The sequence below is a fragment of the Lynx rufus genome, unplaced genomic scaffold (assembly GCF_022079265.1).
Source record: "Lynx rufus isolate CCGP_SWC_20201006 ecotype Redwood Valley unplaced genomic scaffold, mLynRuf1.p SCAF_3, whole genome shotgun sequence".
NCBI lineage: Eukaryota > Metazoa > Chordata > Mammalia > Carnivora > Felidae > Lynx > Lynx rufus.
Window position 1 is genome coordinate 64372501 of NW_025814845.1, and position 16915 is coordinate 64389415.

At 38.6% G+C, this 16915-nt stretch overlaps 1 protein-coding gene across 5 annotated transcripts in view; it reads right to left on the reverse strand.

The window, feature by feature from the left end:
• Positions 1-15528, reverse strand: part of HNRNPD (heterogeneous nuclear ribonucleoprotein D) — an 18550-nt gene extending 3022 nt beyond the window's left edge. For 2 of the 5 annotated variants that reach the window (XR_006964247.1, XM_047090674.1), the window contains exons 1-6: positions 14978-15528; positions 13082-13138; positions 2420-2588; positions 1688-1849; positions 508-639; positions 1-47 (exon numbers count right to left, since the gene is read on the reverse strand). The exon at positions 1-47 is cut by the window's left edge and continues 53 nt beyond it. Coding sequence is in view for 4 of the 5 variants with exons in the window: in XM_047090674.1 (XP_046946630.1) it covers positions 1-47; positions 508-639; positions 1688-1849; positions 2420-2588; positions 13082-13138; positions 14978-15210 (800 nt within the window). In the remaining variant the exon portion in view is untranslated. The remainder of the gene's footprint in view (positions 48-507; positions 640-1687; positions 1850-2419; positions 2589-13081; positions 13139-14977) is intronic. The other 3 variants (XM_047090677.1, XM_047090676.1, XM_047090678.1) reach the window with 3 other exon arrangements.
• Between the last annotated feature and the right edge of the window lie 1387 nt (positions 15529-16915).

Here is a 16915-nt window from a genome sequence, read left to right on the forward strand (position 1 = left end):
TGCTGTTGCTGATACTGTTCCTTCGACATGGCTACTTTTATTTCACACTAAAAGAGAAAATGTATGTTATTATACGGACTCACAAAGATACACCAAAATGTATAATAACCAGGAGAGCCAATACTGTCCAAAATACAGAGTTGACTAATTTGATTATTTTCCTCAAAGTCAGTTTATCAAACCAATCATCAGTACTTTTAAAGAAATAATCTCCTCTAATGACATCCAAGAAGTTATTTGCTTAATATAGGTTGCTACATTCTACTCGTCGGGCCCTCAAACAGCATCTTTTGGTAAAGCCTAGACAAAAATACACTTAAAAACAAATGTTTTCCTACTGCTTCCCAGTGAAAGCAAAAAAATAGTGATCAATGACTTTGATAAGTAAGAAGCCCATGAGACATCTTTAAAGCACAAGCATGCAAACTGAAGCCTTTCAGAAAGCTAGATGATGAAACCCTCTATAAAAACTAGTATTCTCTACAAGTAAATGGATGCTTAACTTACTTTACTAAGACCAACATTGTGGTATTTCTTTTCCATTATCTTCTTCACTGGTTCCTCTTCCTTAAAGGTAATAAAGCAGAATCCACGCCTCTTATTGGTCTTGTTGTCCATAGGGAGCTCTATGGATTCCACCTGAGATCAAAAATAAGTTTTAATACCTTAGTTTGCATGTGACTGACAATAAAAGCACAAGTTTAGTGGGGAAAAATGCACAAAAAACCATGTTTGGCCCTCAAATTCTATTCTGCAGTCTCTCTCCCTGTTTATTCTAATCTTTTGAAAGAATTCTTCCAATAAAAATATCCAGTCCACCTAAGTCTTCAAATCTGTTTATAAAAATAAGCTTCCCAGGATACTGACATTTGCTACCTCATTCAAGGGTCACATATTCAAATGCCAACCAAGAACAGAAGGCAACAGTCAATTTTAAGAAAAACAGAATAAAGATGACCGCATTTGGGAGAAAATGGGAAGTGGTGAGGACCACATATGACTAACCAAAGGGGGAGGCTACTACTCTCATCTTAGATGGCTGCTGCCCATATAAGAAGGCAATTCCAATGTTGCTTGCTCTTGCAAATATGTAAGAAATGCTACATATCCAGGTATTTGTGGGAAATATCTCAACCTAAATATTAACAAAACATCTTCTGTTTAAAATCAAGCAAAAGAAGTGTCTGCAGGCTGTATCTGGCAGGCAAGGCCACAAACTTCTCATCTTAGCTTTAACCCATTACTTCACAAAAGGAACTTCAGTTTCTCGAAGTCTGTAATTAGACTCATAAAAATTGCACATGTATGTTTTTAAATTGAGAAGGCACTACACCTTATTCTTAAGAATTCATTTCTTTCCTAGTTTCAACTGAACCATTTCCTTCTATTATCTCAGGTAATCCAACCTGGATTTCTTCCTCATGTTTATATTTTTATTTCTTCTAATCTGGTAAGTTCCTCAAGGTAAGAACGTCTGTTACATCTTTGCATACTCTGTACCTTCAATATATGAAAAAAATACAATCATCTAACCTTCAAAGATGTACTAATGGAAGTATTTACAATATCCTGCTTTCAAAACAAATCACATAATCAGCCCAAACTTCAAAACAACTTTGAAAATATAATGTGACAATTATATTCACATTAATTTTGAAAAAAATTGGGTCAAAACATGATCACATACCTCACCAAAACCACCAAAGTACTCCCTTATTTTCTCTTCAGGTGTATCTGGAGAAAGGCCACCAACAAAAATTTTTTTAACAGGCTCTTTTGTTTTCATGGCTTTGGCCCTTTTAGGATCAATCACCTTCCCATTCAATTTATGTTCTTTCTGATCCATGACCTAGGAAATTGAAGTTTTTCATTTTAAGTATGTACCTTAATTTAAGTTCAGATTATTAACTTAATAATTATAGTTAAATAAATATAGCTAATGCCAGGTATATGTTGACTTGCTTATGATTAAAGAAGTCAAACTGTGGTGATGTGACATCAGCTAATATACAACTGTTCAAACCTAAATGCCAGTTAAGAATGGGGAGGAGGGGAAACATTTAATTACTAGAAAACCAACTCTCCATTAACTGTCAGCAACATCAACGTGATTGCTATTTCCCCTTAGCCCAAGAAATTTCAAAATCTATACTTTTGTGAACTTGTCACAGATCATCCCTTTAATTAGGTGTCTTTAAGTCTCAGTATTCTTAAAGTTAATTTTTTCAATTTAGTAGAGCCTGGCATACAGAAGGTACTCAGTAAACAATTAAAGAGGACTCTTCATAAAATATATTGGTTAAGAACTATAGCTCTAGCTTCATATATCGCAAAAGGGGAAATCACAAATGGGCGAATTAGTGTTATCAAACTATCCACATCTTATATTATTAACTGATCAGAACACATAACACACTACCTTATCTACACTCTCCGACTCTTTAAATAGCACAAAGCCAAAACCCCTTGATCGCCCTGTGATAGGATCTAACTTCAGAGTGCAGTCTACAACTTCACCAAATTTGGAGAAGTAGTCCTTCAGATCTTTCTTTGTAGTGTCCCAGCTAAGGCCTCCTATAAACATTTTCCTGTAAAGACAAAAAGTAATATTAAAATGCTAAAAACAAATAAACTTTTCCACAACAGTAATACCTTTCCCAAACTGCACCAATTTATTGGGCAGTGTATTAAATAATGTCCTTCCTACATAATCATGTATCAAGAACACCCCATTCCAGTTGTTAGGTTTTGCTTATTACTGCTGCTATCTGCCTAATTACAAAAATAGTGAGCAAGCAGCCAATTCTTTTGACTTGCCAAAAAGATAAATGTAATCCCAAAGTAAAAATACTGTACATCTAAGTCTTCCTTAAATTACAGGTTAAGTATTGGTAAAAGCAAAACACAGAATTTTAGCTTCAAATTTCCCTTCCAATCATTAAACTTGTAAAAAGGCTACATAGTCCCCACTGATCACAGCAACCAGCATATTTCTATGCTGAAGCTCCTTTCTATTTAACAGTAATTCTCTCTCATTAACAAAACTCTTAGCACATAAAATGGAAAATTCTAAGTCTCACAATTAGGTTTTAAGTTTTTGGATTGCTAAGAGTCTTTAATAAAGACAAAAATAACGTGAACAATTTAGTGAACAAGAATTACCCACTGAAGCACAATCCACTAATTAACTTATATGATTTTACAGTAGAACCTCAGTTAACCAGCAATAAAATATTTAAACCTTGAAGATGCTAAAAGTGACAGGTGGTAAGTGGAAACCACCAAAACACTTTAAGACCAAAAATACATACTCAAAAAAATTTTTCTCAGGTGAAGTATTATTTTTATTACAGCAAAATGCCATAATGCTCAGACTTGGCAGCTCTGATTCCTTTGACATCTGCCCCCTTTGCCACCCCCTAGCCCGCCCCAAAGAGCTTACACATACCACCTACCCTTTAAAGAGACAGGACTGGAGATTTTTTAAGGGTAAACTGTCAGAATTTGTTATGTGAAGGCTAAAACTTTTAAGGGAATAAAATCATGCTTGCTCAACAATTTCTCATCTTTGTAATTGGGGTGAGGATAGGGAAGTGATACTAACTTTTGGCTCCAGGTAGAAATTAAAGCAGGAAACATCTCCATCTTGTGGGCATTTAGGACATTGCCACTAAAGCCAATTCCTGCAACAAGAGGCCAATTGTGTCCCTGGAAGGAGATCTTGTTCAGCTTCTCCCCTAAAGATGCCAGATTAACTGAGGTGTTACTGATCTTACTTTCTCACCATACACTTGTTTTTAACTTCTTAACAACAAAGTTTAACTTTCAGTGCACAAGAAGACTTTAAATATATACTTTGTTTCCCATTTCAGATTAAGTTTTCAAACTAGTACATGTATTATAATGCAAAGCTGGGTCATTTATATGCTTAACTTTTAGGACTTCCTTTAATAAAATCTTCATGCTTGAAGTAACCTTTATTAACCCTTTTTATATTTATAATCAAATGAACATAAGAAAACACCCATAATATACAGATAATTTTTAATTATTGCAAATTTCACGGGAAAAAAGTTTTCTCAATACATTTTCTTTCATTAAAATAATGCATCTTTTAAAATCCAATCCTTGTCACTTAAATTTATGCCTTAAACACTTTACTTTTAATTTTAACCTAAAGAACCAGAGCACTTCCTTCAGAGATGAAAGTTCATTAGCAACATTTATCCTTTCAAGGTAGGGACACTGATATATTTTTATAAATGAGAAATAACAAACTATAATGCAATGACCTCTTGCTCAGGTATCAATGGCAATTCTAGAACAGAAACAACTTCAATTTGAAATTTAATGAATTACCACCTTCTGGGATTAAAAAATTTTCCATCAATAATTTAACAATTTGAGATTATTTCAGCCTGAAGAGAATAAATAAATAACAAAAGCCTTTTTTAAAAAAACTAAAGTTGAGGGGTGCCTGGGTGGCTCAGACAGTTAAGCACCCAACTCTTAATTTCGGCTCAGGTCAGGATCTCAAGTGATAGGGCCCCCTGTCTGCTTGGGATTCTCTCTCCCTCTGGCTCTGCCCCTGTCCCACTCATGCTCAAGTACTCTCTCTCATAATAAATGTTAAAAAATAAAATAAAACAAATAAAAAGCTAAACTTGAAAGGCATGAATATTGTCTCATCTGTTCCTCTGATATTAAGACAGAACTAAGTTTGACTTTAATTTCCAAGGCAAAGTTTACATAAGTGTTCTTGATTTAAAACTATTTAAGGGGCGCCTGGGTGGCTCAGTTGGTTAAGCATCAGACTCTTGATTCCAGCTCAGGTCAAGATCTCATGGTGAGATCAACCCCCAAGTTGGGTTCTGTGCTGTTGGCACGGAGCCTGCTTGGGATTCTCGTTTTCTGTGCCTCCTCTGCTTGCATGTTTATGCATGCTCTCTCTCAAAATAAATGAACATACGTTAAAAAAACAAATTTAAAAAATTATTAAAAAAATAAAATTATTTAAGGGGTGCCTGAGTGGCTCAGTTAAATGTCCAATTCTTGATTTCAGCTCAGGTCATGATCCCAGGTTCATGGGACAGAGCCCCAAGTCGGGCTTAGTGCGAAGCATGAAGCCTGTTTAAGATTCTATCTGTCTCTCTTCCCCTCTGTCCCTCTCCCCAACTCATACTGAGGAAAAAAACAAAGAAAAAGAAAAATTATTAAAAAAACAGAAAATTACAAAAAAATAAATTATAACCCTATGAATGAGACTGAGGCATGTTCCATTACTATTCACAAGCCCCAAATGTTTTTCACAGCATAGGAAGTCAGTTTTCTTAAATAGATAAGCATCCTAACCCATCAACTGGCCCAATAAAGAACTCTCTAAAGAAACTTCTCACCTGTAATACAATTGTTAGTTCGGGCTGTTCAATGTGTCTACCTTAAAGCTAAAAGGCCACTTGAAGATGTTGTTTTTCCTCAACAATCAAATCCCAGAATTTTTGGCCAACTATAATTTAAACATATTCCATAGGAGGATTATTTCCCCAAAAACTACAATGAAACACACAGTAAAACTTCAGCTATCCAGCACCTTTAGAGAATGAGCCAAATATTCCACCTTCTTTAAAACACTGCCTGCCTTCCAATTTCTACATTATTTGGGATGAGTATTTTTTCTACAACACACACTTCTGCCTTCTTAAATACAGTAATCATGATTTAACACTGTATGGGTCAGTCACCACTAATTCATATTAAGCTACTGTTAGCATGCCCAAAGGCTCTTCTGAAATGAGAGAACAATTAATACACTAAGTGCATCTCACTTCTTACTTCTTTTAACAAGTTCTGTTATTCATTTTTGCCAGATTAATCACCTGTTGCTGTTAAATCCGCCCCCCACCACCACTTTGTAGGGTGGCTAGGTAGCCAGCACTTGAACTTTGCGAATTTTGTGTAAAGTAAAAAAAGTAAACAGTCTCTGAGCCTACGTGACTCTTGAGACAAATGCATTACCATTTTGGCAGCCCAAAGCACTTTTTTTTTCCCTACTCTAACAAGGAAGGCTGCTGCACAACTGATAACCAGACAGGTAAATACACTACAATGAACACAAACTGTTCCAGATGCATTCCATGTTAAATATAGCACATTCATAGGCACACCAGAATAGTACAGTAAGAAAGAGCCTATTATCTTAATTTTGGATAAATGGGAATTATTTTAGCCTCTCAGAACACTAGCATTCTGACAAGCTCTCCCTCAAATTATGAGATGGCAGAAGATACAATTTAAATTCTCTTTTACTTTTCTGTATTTTGCTTAAAGCACACCTACTGTTAGTCCAGATTATCTCTGCTGCCTTGGTTCAAGACTAAGTTTCAGGTTACTGTCACTCCTACAGAGCTGTGCAAACACTTACAATGAGATAGACCGAACTTCAGAAAAATCCTAAACAGCCAAGTTAAAACGTCACAAGACTTGTTCAAATAGCAACAAAAATGGGCCCCTAATCCTACAAGTTTAAAATTTGATCCTTAGTTGTAAGTGAATTGACAATCCTAATTAAAACAGGCCTTCATGTACAGAATGTTAACTCATCATTTAATTTTGTATTCCTATCTATAAATTACTGAGCACCCAAGAGGCAATACAGTATTCAATTTAAAACACCTACTCAATGAGGCACCTGGGTTACTCAATCAGTCAAGCGTCCAGCTCTCAATTTCGGCTCAGGTCATGATTTCATGGTTTGTAAGACTGACCCAGGCTGAGCTCTGAGCTGGGCTCTGAGCTGACAGCAGACAGCCTGCTTGAGATTCTCTCTCCCTCTCCCTCATACTTCCTCTCTCAAAATAAACTTTAAATAATAAATAAACAAGTAAATAAATATAAAAAAACACCAACTCAACAACTGAAAGCTTGCTTTTTACAGATATTGATATTACACCATATTATAATATTAAATAACAGACATAAAGTTATACAACTCAGTGCAGATGACTCTCCAAATGCTATGCAATGTCATTTAGGAATTTAAGATTGCTTAGCGGGACATCCTCTTCTAGAGTAAGTAAATTTAGAGGTAGTAAGCCAAACCCCCTGAGTTTATATACTACCCCCACCACTTACTAAATGTATGTATGACCCTCAGGAAAACAAATACCCCTGACTGTTTCCACATCTGTAAATGAGAGGACTCAAAGTTTATTTCATGAATCTTCAATAAGGATAAAATGAACAAGTACAGGGGCACCTGGCTGGCTCAGTCCACACAGCATGCCAATCAATCTTGACCTCAGGGTTATGAGTTCAAGCTCCATGTCGCATGTAGAGCTTACTTAAAAAGAAAAATAGCATTGGGGCACCTGGGTGGCTCAGTTGGTTAAACATCCAACTTTGGCTCAGGAATCTCAGTTTGTGAGTTTGAGCCCCACGTCAGGCTCTGTGCTGACAGCTCAGAGCCTGGAGCCTACTTTTGGATTCTGTGTCTCCCTCTCTCTCTGCCCTCCCCCACTCATGCCCTCTCTCAAAAATATAAACATTAAAACAAAACAAAAAAAACTACAAAAGGAAAAAATAGTATTAATAAACGAGCAAGTACACTTCAAGGGCACAGAACGTAGTCTGAAACATCCCAAGTATTCAATATAAAGTTGTTATTTAAAAGGGGCAGAGCACAATTTAAAGTAACTTAATAAAGCAATGTTTTCATTTACTCACAGGCTTAATTTTTTTAAATCTGCATGAGCTATATGAAGTTGCCAACATTAACAGGAAAAGGCCAGAATGAGGTTTCATATAAATGGATCCTAAGATTATTTTCAATATTAAATACTTAAAGTAATCCAGAGATGTTTAAATATCCCATGTAAAAAATACAGACTAGAAATTAGATTGTCTAAAAAACTCAAAATATAGTTAAAAAATCATCTTGAGGACTTGTCTGTACTCCACATAAACACCAAGTTTAGTAAGGAATTAATTTCAAATTATAAAAGAGGTAATACATATGCAACAGGGCTGATAGAAATATTGATTTAATACTGTTTTTCACACCCCAAAAAACATTCTCTGTACTGAGATCACTAGGTTTAACACTCCAAAGTCAATAGTTACTTTATTTAAAGTCCTTCTTCTAAGAAGTTGAAACACCTTTTTCAAGGTAAAATGATAAGCACCATTAACACTCCCAATTTTGAAATAGGGTCAAAAAAAATATTCTGTAATTTTCAAACACTTCCTAACAACTCCTGTATGTGGTTTCATAACAAGTTCTGACAGTTTAAAAAACACAACAGAAATGTCAAGTACATAACATGACTGGCCAATCACTGTCACCTTTCAGAATATTACTCAAGTAAGCCACCAATTCTTATTTATATTTTCTAGTGTGTTATCATTAAAATTATTCATTTAAAATCCTAAAATGACAAAATATAATGAAATCCCACCAACATGAGTAAAATCAGTATTTTTCCTTAGAAAGTATACATTTAAAGTTAAGTAACTAGTTACCTATAACAGGGGGCAGGGGTTACTTTTTACAACCAGATGACACCATATGGTAGGGTAATCATTTTACAATCTGTATAAAAAATACGTTTGGAAACAGACTGACAAACTTTTAATAAGTCACTAAAGATTAACTCCTCTAGCCTAGTATATGAAGTCTCAGTGCTACTTCATCCTTTAGAATGAACTTATATGACTAAAAAAGATAATTAAGTTGAAACATAACTAATAAAATGACAGTTTTTAAATGTTCAACCCAAAAATCTCCCCTTTTTCCTTTCATTCCAAGGAAAGAATGACTTCCTGTAATTTTGCTTTTAAAATAATCTCTCGATCAGCTTTAAAAGGTAAACTCCCATCTACCTGAAGGTTAAGGAATGGGGTTTCCTTAACCTAGAGGTTAAAGTTCTGGTTAACTGAGATTACTACACATTCACAATTCTGTAGTTTTCCATTGGAAATCAATTTAGACATCAACACTGAACTCAGAAAATGATTTTTGCCTTTCTTGATGAAATTTTAAGACTCTTGCAATGCTTTAAAATCACATTACTTTTTAACAGTAGAAAAGAAAAATTATAGAAGATTGCTTCCATGACAATGCCTATTGGTTGCTTTTTGAGTATATTTGCTAGTAATTTTTCATCTGTGTTTCTTACAAGACTAAAGGGGGAGAGGGAGAATTTCCTAGCTTGAACTGTGTGGTATTTCAAATCCAGATAAGCAGTTTATAAGACATGACCAATACTTAACTATCACCTTGATTATTGGCCAAACACTACCAGTAATAAAGTCTCCCCACCCCCAAACAGTCTTGAATATCTAGCTCCAATATACAATTTAATACTCCAGAAACTAAAACATGCTTACCTTTACTCCACAGGAGTAAATCACTGGCAGTATCAACTATTAAGGCACCGGATAAACACACACAAGCTATGAAAGCAGGCTATGTGGTCAATCTTCCTGTGATGAGCATTGTTTCCAACACATAGATCAGCAAACCAAGTAACAAACAGGTTATATTACCTGAAACCACACTGTTTGAAGTGAAGTAACAGAAAAAGATCCCACGCTTCCAGCATCCAGTTCAGTGCCCTATCTACTAAAATGTTGAAGCAGAACTAAAGTCAAATAAAACTTGGACTAACAGAGTTATATTTCATTCCATTTGTCAATCTGCACACACACTTGAAGTGCACAGCTTTGAGTGGAATAGGAAAAAAGTTATCATTCTACTCCTTTTAAAATGCTTTCAAGCATAACACATTATCACCTGAAGACTAAAACTAATTCTCCATATTGGCCATAAACCACAAATCCCAATAGTGGATTCAAAACTTTCTTATATTAGAGCAACCTTACAGGGAACAGAAGAGCCAGACAATATTAAAAATACACAGTAAAGGGGCGCCTGGGTGGCTTAGTCGGTTGAGCGTCCACTCTTGACAGCGGCTCAGGTCATGAGCTCGCGGTTGCGAGATCGTGAGATGGGGGCCTGCTTGGGATTCTCTGCCCTTCCTCCACTCACACGCTCTTTCACTCACTCTCAAACAGAAAACAGTAAAAAAAAAAAAAAAAAAAAATACACAGTAAATATACTTATAGATCACATGATTTGAGGGAAAAACCCAGGCCTAAGGCCAAGTATTTATCTCAAAAGGCAGCACTGAAAATCCTCAATGATTTTCTCTAATTCCAAACCCTAAAGGTCAGTGGATTTTTAGTATTTTCCATATTAAAGATTTTGAAATGAAAAGAATTTAATACTCCTCCTTTATATGTTCACCATCTTGAGACTCGGGAGCATTAATTTCTGCAATTTTAACACTAGAAACTTATCAAAGGTCCCAAAGAACACTAAAATTCAGACCATATACTCAGGGTCTCAACTTTTACAGTAAACCCAAATTGACGGAATTAAAGGCCAGTAAATTAGGTATGAGATTGCTCTAAAAGTGTTTTAGAAAGCAACGTTCAGAATGCCCCAAAAGCAATAGGGTATAGATAATAATCTCAAATATTTAAAACAAAAACATGTATGACCATTTCTTAAAAATCAGACAGCAGTCAACCGACAGTAAAATTCACAAAATTCCCAAACAAAAAAATCACACTTTAGTTTATATGCTAATGGTTATAGGACTAGATCTACTGCCCTGTTATTAGAAAAGTACTGCTGTATTTTGGCTGATAACCGAATGGAACTATTTTTGCTTTCTGTCCAGTCCAATGCGGGCAAGTCAATGTACCTACCTTATAAAACTGTCTGAAAGCTAACACAGTATTATAGTTTCCCACTGATCTTGAAACTTAAACTCTCCTCCAGTAGCTTACTATATGACGTGTATATTTTGACCAACACAAAATTTTGTTACCTACTCTAAAAGAACTGAAGCCCAGTAAAGAACATGAGCCCACACCAAAATGGGAAATTCCAGTGCAATTGCTTAAAAGTAAAAACTAGGAATGTTGAGTTGGAAAGATAAAAATAAGGTGAACTGAGAAAACCATTTTATTACAGAAATAATTACTCTAAAGGTCTTAAGTGTGGAAACATCCACAAGAAGTGTAACAGGCATGCCCTCCTAAGAACAACTGTTTATTCTTATACTCAACATTAAAAAAAAAAATCTTTGGGGTATCTGGGTGGCTTAGTTAAGTGTATGACTCTTGAATTTGGCTCAGGTCATGGTCTCACTGTGGGATCAAGCCCCACGTGGGGCTCCACGCTGACAGGACAGACCCTGCTCAGAGCCTGCTTGGGATTCTCTCTCCCCCTCTCTGCTCATCCCCCCACTCACGCTCTCTCAAAATTAAAACTTTAAAAAAACAAACTTTAAGTCCACAACAAACTCGTTTTTTAAATATTTTTAGGATTGAAATGTAATCACTTTATTCAAGTTAAAATTATAAAAACTAATGCAAACCAAATGTGTTTAAGAAACTAAATTCAGATGATTTTATATCTAGTAGAGCCAGTCTTATCCTCACTCCTGAGACTATTATGAAACTGCTGCACGATATCCCTCAAACTGGGAGACAGAAAGGAACAGAGAGAGGGCAAGTACACAAACCAAAAAGAAAAACAATAGTATCTGAAACAGGATGAGGCTGGCTGATCAGGCAGTAACTTTAAAAAGTCAAATACTAAACTCTAAAACAAAGACATTATTTGTTAAATGTAAACTTGCTTAACTTAGAATGAAACTCTGTTAAATCCTACTTGCAGAAAATTAAAAGAGGTCATAATCTAAAACTTTCACTATCAATATTTAATTGTCCATTTTTCCTTAAGAGGTTGCTCAAAAAACTTGTAAAGTTACATTATTGGGTAGCAGGGCAAGAGTAATTCTTAACAAGAATCGTAACAATGATCTCAGACCTAAGTTTATGGTCCTTTCTAATCACTGAACTGCTTATGTAAGATTTAAAATATGTAATAGAGTAAAAAAGTCAAGAGTAACAGTTTAATCTTACTTAATTTGACACAATTAACAGTGAAAATGAACAATCACAGTGCCAAGTGGATTATTTTCATCAAAAGTATCTTATTTTGTATGTCAAACTAACCCCAGTCTTTTTACTTTTCCCTTTTGCCTATTTCAGTCTGCTTTATCTGCAATGTAAAACTGGACAGATTTCAGTAGATGAGAATATAGTAGTAAGTAAAGCTCGTGTAAAATTTAAATGTTATCCCAATTGGATTCTTCAAACAGAATGTAGTTTGTACAGCTCTAAGTCAACTATCTACAAATTATTGGTCCTCTAAACTCCAGTGGTGGTGGATACAAACTCCTGGAAAACTCAAACATAATCAATCCTAAAAGCAGAAAGATGGACATTGAGGGGAAACGAGGGATAAAAAGAACAATAATCTACCAGCCTTCCAAGAAAAAGTCATGCAATTTCAGCTACATGTGAACCAACCAACTGTAATTAACATTCCAACCAAATCACACTGAAAATAAAAAATCTGGTAAGAGCTGAATGTAGTGAAAAGCCACATCAGCCCGCCTCTGATTAGTACATATCCAATCGTTATTCAAGTTCTACTTACAAATATGGCTGGAGATAAATAAATAAATTTTTGCACAATACATACACACGCTACTTTAAAAATTGTTTTACTTTTCACATATCCAAAATATTTCAGTAGAACATGCAAGACATTTTAAACACACAAGATTTTGTATCAAGTAACCTTCCCATTTAACATTAAACTTAGACATCCAACAAAAATATCTGTCCTAAAAAAAAATCAAATTTAAAATTACTGTACTATATTTTCTTGTTCAAATATAAAAATATTACTAATTATATTGTTTTATTTAACCAAACCACAATTACATGCATTACCACAGACCAAAAACCATGTAATGGCATTAATTTTGCCCAAAGATCACGCACGATGCCTAAAAAGGTTTTATATCCCAGGCACAAGATATCCTACTGTACTATGTCTAGAATTTCCTGGGGATCAATGGGCAACTAACCAATACACAGCCTCTGCATGTTATGACTACTGAAACCTTTATAATACAGAAATAAAATTTAAAAGTTTTACCATTCTTCCCGCTGTGCCGTCGCTGCTTCAGAGTGTCGTGGGGAGGAGTTTGAATGGCTAGGGAATTAACAACCGGTACAGCAACCAATCAAAATTCTAGTTTTAGTTTTTGACATTGTTAGGGCTAAAAACTTTAATTCATTTACACTTCAGTTCAACAGTAGGAAACTACAAAGGCAGCTGCTTTGTGATTTGAAAAATCAGGGCTAAAGCCTGCCCCAAACAGCACGTTATACAATTAATCATTTTGGTGCCTCTGTCCAAAGAACAGAATTCAGAAATAAAAACCAAAATGTTAAAGGTTTAAGTTTCCAAATATTTAACATAGTCCTTTCTTAAACCATATGCAATTCAAAATTAACTAAGAAAAGCTAGTTTCCCATCCCACCTCCATTCTCCCAAAGCCAGCACAATCAGCCTGACAAGTCTGCCTAGGCTGAGATTATTAAACTCGACATTCTAAGGTGCTTCTCTTTCCCACCCTCCAAATCTCGTGTTCTTTCCCAATAAAGGAAATCATGTTTTCTAATACTGGATCAAAACGACATCTTACTGCTTTTACTTTCCACACCGTTCTCCTTGTTATAGTGAAGGAAAAAAAAAAAAAAAAAACAATGACACACATAACCCATTACAAAAAGGAATGGAAGCGTTAACCCAAGAACAGCGGTCGGTAACGGGAGTAAGAAAACCTAACCAAGAACCCCGATTTAGTCCCTCCTGCTAACTCCTGTATTATGCTTCCGCTCCCAAATGCTGCACTCTAGTAGATCAAATGCAGCTTTAAATAGTATATACAACTTATTCCGAATGGAGGGAGGCAAGTCAGTACTTAAACCTGCAAAAAAAAAAAATCATGCCACAGCACAATAAAGAGTTCATTTTTATGAAAGAAGGCTGGTAGGCCTCCTTTAACAGTGGGTAAGAGAGCGGGAAGGAGAAATCAAGAGAGACCAAAAAAGGATCCTGGCCACGGGGATGGGGTTAAAAAAAAAAAAAAATGGAAACTGCACATGAAAAGTAAGGTTACGATCCGAAAGAACAGTTAGGGAATCCAATAGCTGAGGGCGCGAAAAGGGTGCGCGGTTAGAATAACTCCGCGGGGTGGGGGAAGGGCAGCCAGCTAGCCGAGCTAGAAAGAGCTCCAGTCAAGTGCAGGCCCCGCCGGCAAGGAACTTAACCAAAGCCCATAAAGCAAAAGCCAACGTACCAACAAGCGATTCAGGGAATCTCACCAGGCCCAATATGTTCCGTAGGCTGAAAAGTAGGGCCTATGTACTCAAGCTGTAGTTCCATAACGTATTGTGGAAAATCGAAGAGACTGAAACCAAACTTATCCAAAATACTAAGAAAACATTCGGCCTGAAGCCGAGGCGGGAGGAGCTGAGTGGGCAGCTTACACGTTCCCCAAAGCATGCGCTTATAAACGAATCGTATCGTCTGGGGATGCTAAAGTGGACGCACCAAATAAACCTTAGATCCCGGCATAAAAGCTTCCGAGTCTACCTTTATGGTTGGGACTTTATAAAACAAGGAAGAAATGGGACAGTGGGGCAAGAAAAAAGGTACCCCTCGACAGGCGGGAAAAAATCCTGGCGGCTAAATCAGTGGGAGGAGACCCAAGGCGAGGGAGGGAAGGAGGGCGGGCCAGGGAGCAGCATGGTGACGGCTAAAGGTGGAAACGTGTGTGATGGGGGAGGGGGCGATAAGCAGGCAGGGGGAGAAGGAAACGAAAGCCCCGGGGAACCCAGCATAGAGAAGAAGAGAACTGTGCAAGAAGACTGCACGGAGGGCTGGAGGGCGGGCAGAGAGCGGGAACGAGGCCTAATGGCGGGGGGATAAGGAGGGGGAGGGGGACTAGTTGGGCCTGACTATCCCGGGTCGCCCCTTACTCACCCTTCATCCTCCTCGTTCTTACTGGCATCGATCTTCGCCCCTTCCGACTCGGCGCTGCCCCCTTCGGTGCCTCCAGCCGCGGTTCCGCCCCCGGTCCCGGCTCCACTTCCCGCCGCCGCCGCTGCCCCCTGCGCCGCCGCCACCATGGCTCCCTCTTGCTCGCCTGCCGAGCCGCCTACCGCCGCCGTTGCCGCCGCCGCCGCCCCGTCCCCGCCGAACTGCTCCTCCGACATAGTGCTTACTGCCTCCGCCGCCGCCGAGACTACACCCGCCGCTGCCGCGAACCGAAACTAGCAGCAAAGTAATCCCCGCCGCTGCCGCGCGCCCGCTCTACCGCGCGAGGCACACAACAAGACAGAGAAGGCGCGCGCGGCTGCAAAGGCTCCTGCGCCTCTCCCTGGCCTGCCCCCCTCGCCTCCCACACTCGCGCAGCGCGCACTCCCGCTCTCTCTAGCTGCACTAAAAAAGAATAAGCAGCAGCGGCGGCCGCTCTTGCCTCCTCCTCGCTTTAATGGCGCCGCCGCGGACCACCTAAAATGGCCGACGGAAGAACGGCGCGTCCCGGTCACGTGACGCGAGAGCGCGCCCTTTGCGCCTCCCCGCCCCCTCTACCGCTAGCTTTTTTTCCTCTTCCTTTTCGGTCCCGCCCTCTCGTTCCCTTTTATACCTTCCCCTCACGCGCCGCGCCGCACAGCTTGGGGCCTTTAAAAGGAACCGGAAGTTGCGTTCCATAAGACCGCCGCGCGGGGACCATCGAGAACAAGGAACGCTGTTTCGAAGGCGCAGCTAGAGGGGCCCGCTCCCTCGCCCCCGCCCTTCCGAGGGTTCCTGGAGTCGGCCCACCCACCCCCCCAGCTGCGAGCCGGAGTCGCGGCGTCGGGGTGGGGTGTGGCAGCACTTCCCAGTAGGCGACTGTGCCCCGTGCGCCTGTGGCGTAGGGGTGGGGGGGAGGGGAGGCGCACACCCGGCGGCTCCTGTCTCGTAGTGCCTAGCCGGAGGAAGGAGGCTACCTTGAGCTGGTGGCCCCGTGACTCTGGCTCTGTCCACCGCGGCACCTGGAGACGCTCGCCGTGCGCCAAGCGGCGCGCGTGCACGGACTGCCGCAGCTCCTCCGCCAGCGGTAGTTGCCCGCGACCGGGTGACATTGAGGTTTCCCCGGCTGCCGCCGCTGAGCTTCCCGACCTCAGGCGGGCCGACTGAAGCCGCTGAGGATTAGGGCTCCTTTTTCTTTTAAGTTTACTTTACAAGTAAGATTTTTGCTTGCCTGTTTTTCTCCTGAAATTTTTCGTCAAAAGAAGCAGGTAACTGGCATATTTCAAAGATCAGGGATTGTTTTGCTCGATTTATTTGAAGATCCTAAAAGCTCAATTCTTTGAAAAATACGGAGTTAGGAAGTGTGTGAGGTCAACCAGGGGTTCATTTCATTTAATGTTTTTTTAGTCCTTATACTAATTAGAATATATAAATGCTGTGAGTCTTTACAAGGTTTCTGAGCTTCTTGTCTTGTGGGATCTGGTTTTTAAAAGAACCGCTAAGCGTTTCTTGCAGGATAACAGTAAAGTTCTTTAATAGACCTATTAAAAATCCCAGATGTGGTGGCTGGAAACTAGCTTATTTGGGCTTTCAGATTTGCAGCTTCCTCGATACAACTAGAAGAAAATTAAGTTTTTAGGTACTTCTTTAGTCAACAGTAATTATTTGCCGATTTCGTATGTGCCCAGGCTCTGGAGAGACAGAGTAGTGTAAAATACAGTAAAGAACTCTGAAAACATAAGTATTTTTTCCACTATGTAATTAAATAAATGTGTATTAATTGGACACTATCCAAAAATCTCAAGATGTTTAAAAATACCTATTTTTTGTTATTAATCAAGCTAGCCGAATTTACAGAATAATTAAAATTCAAAAATACAGATGAAATTCTGAAAATGTCTTAAA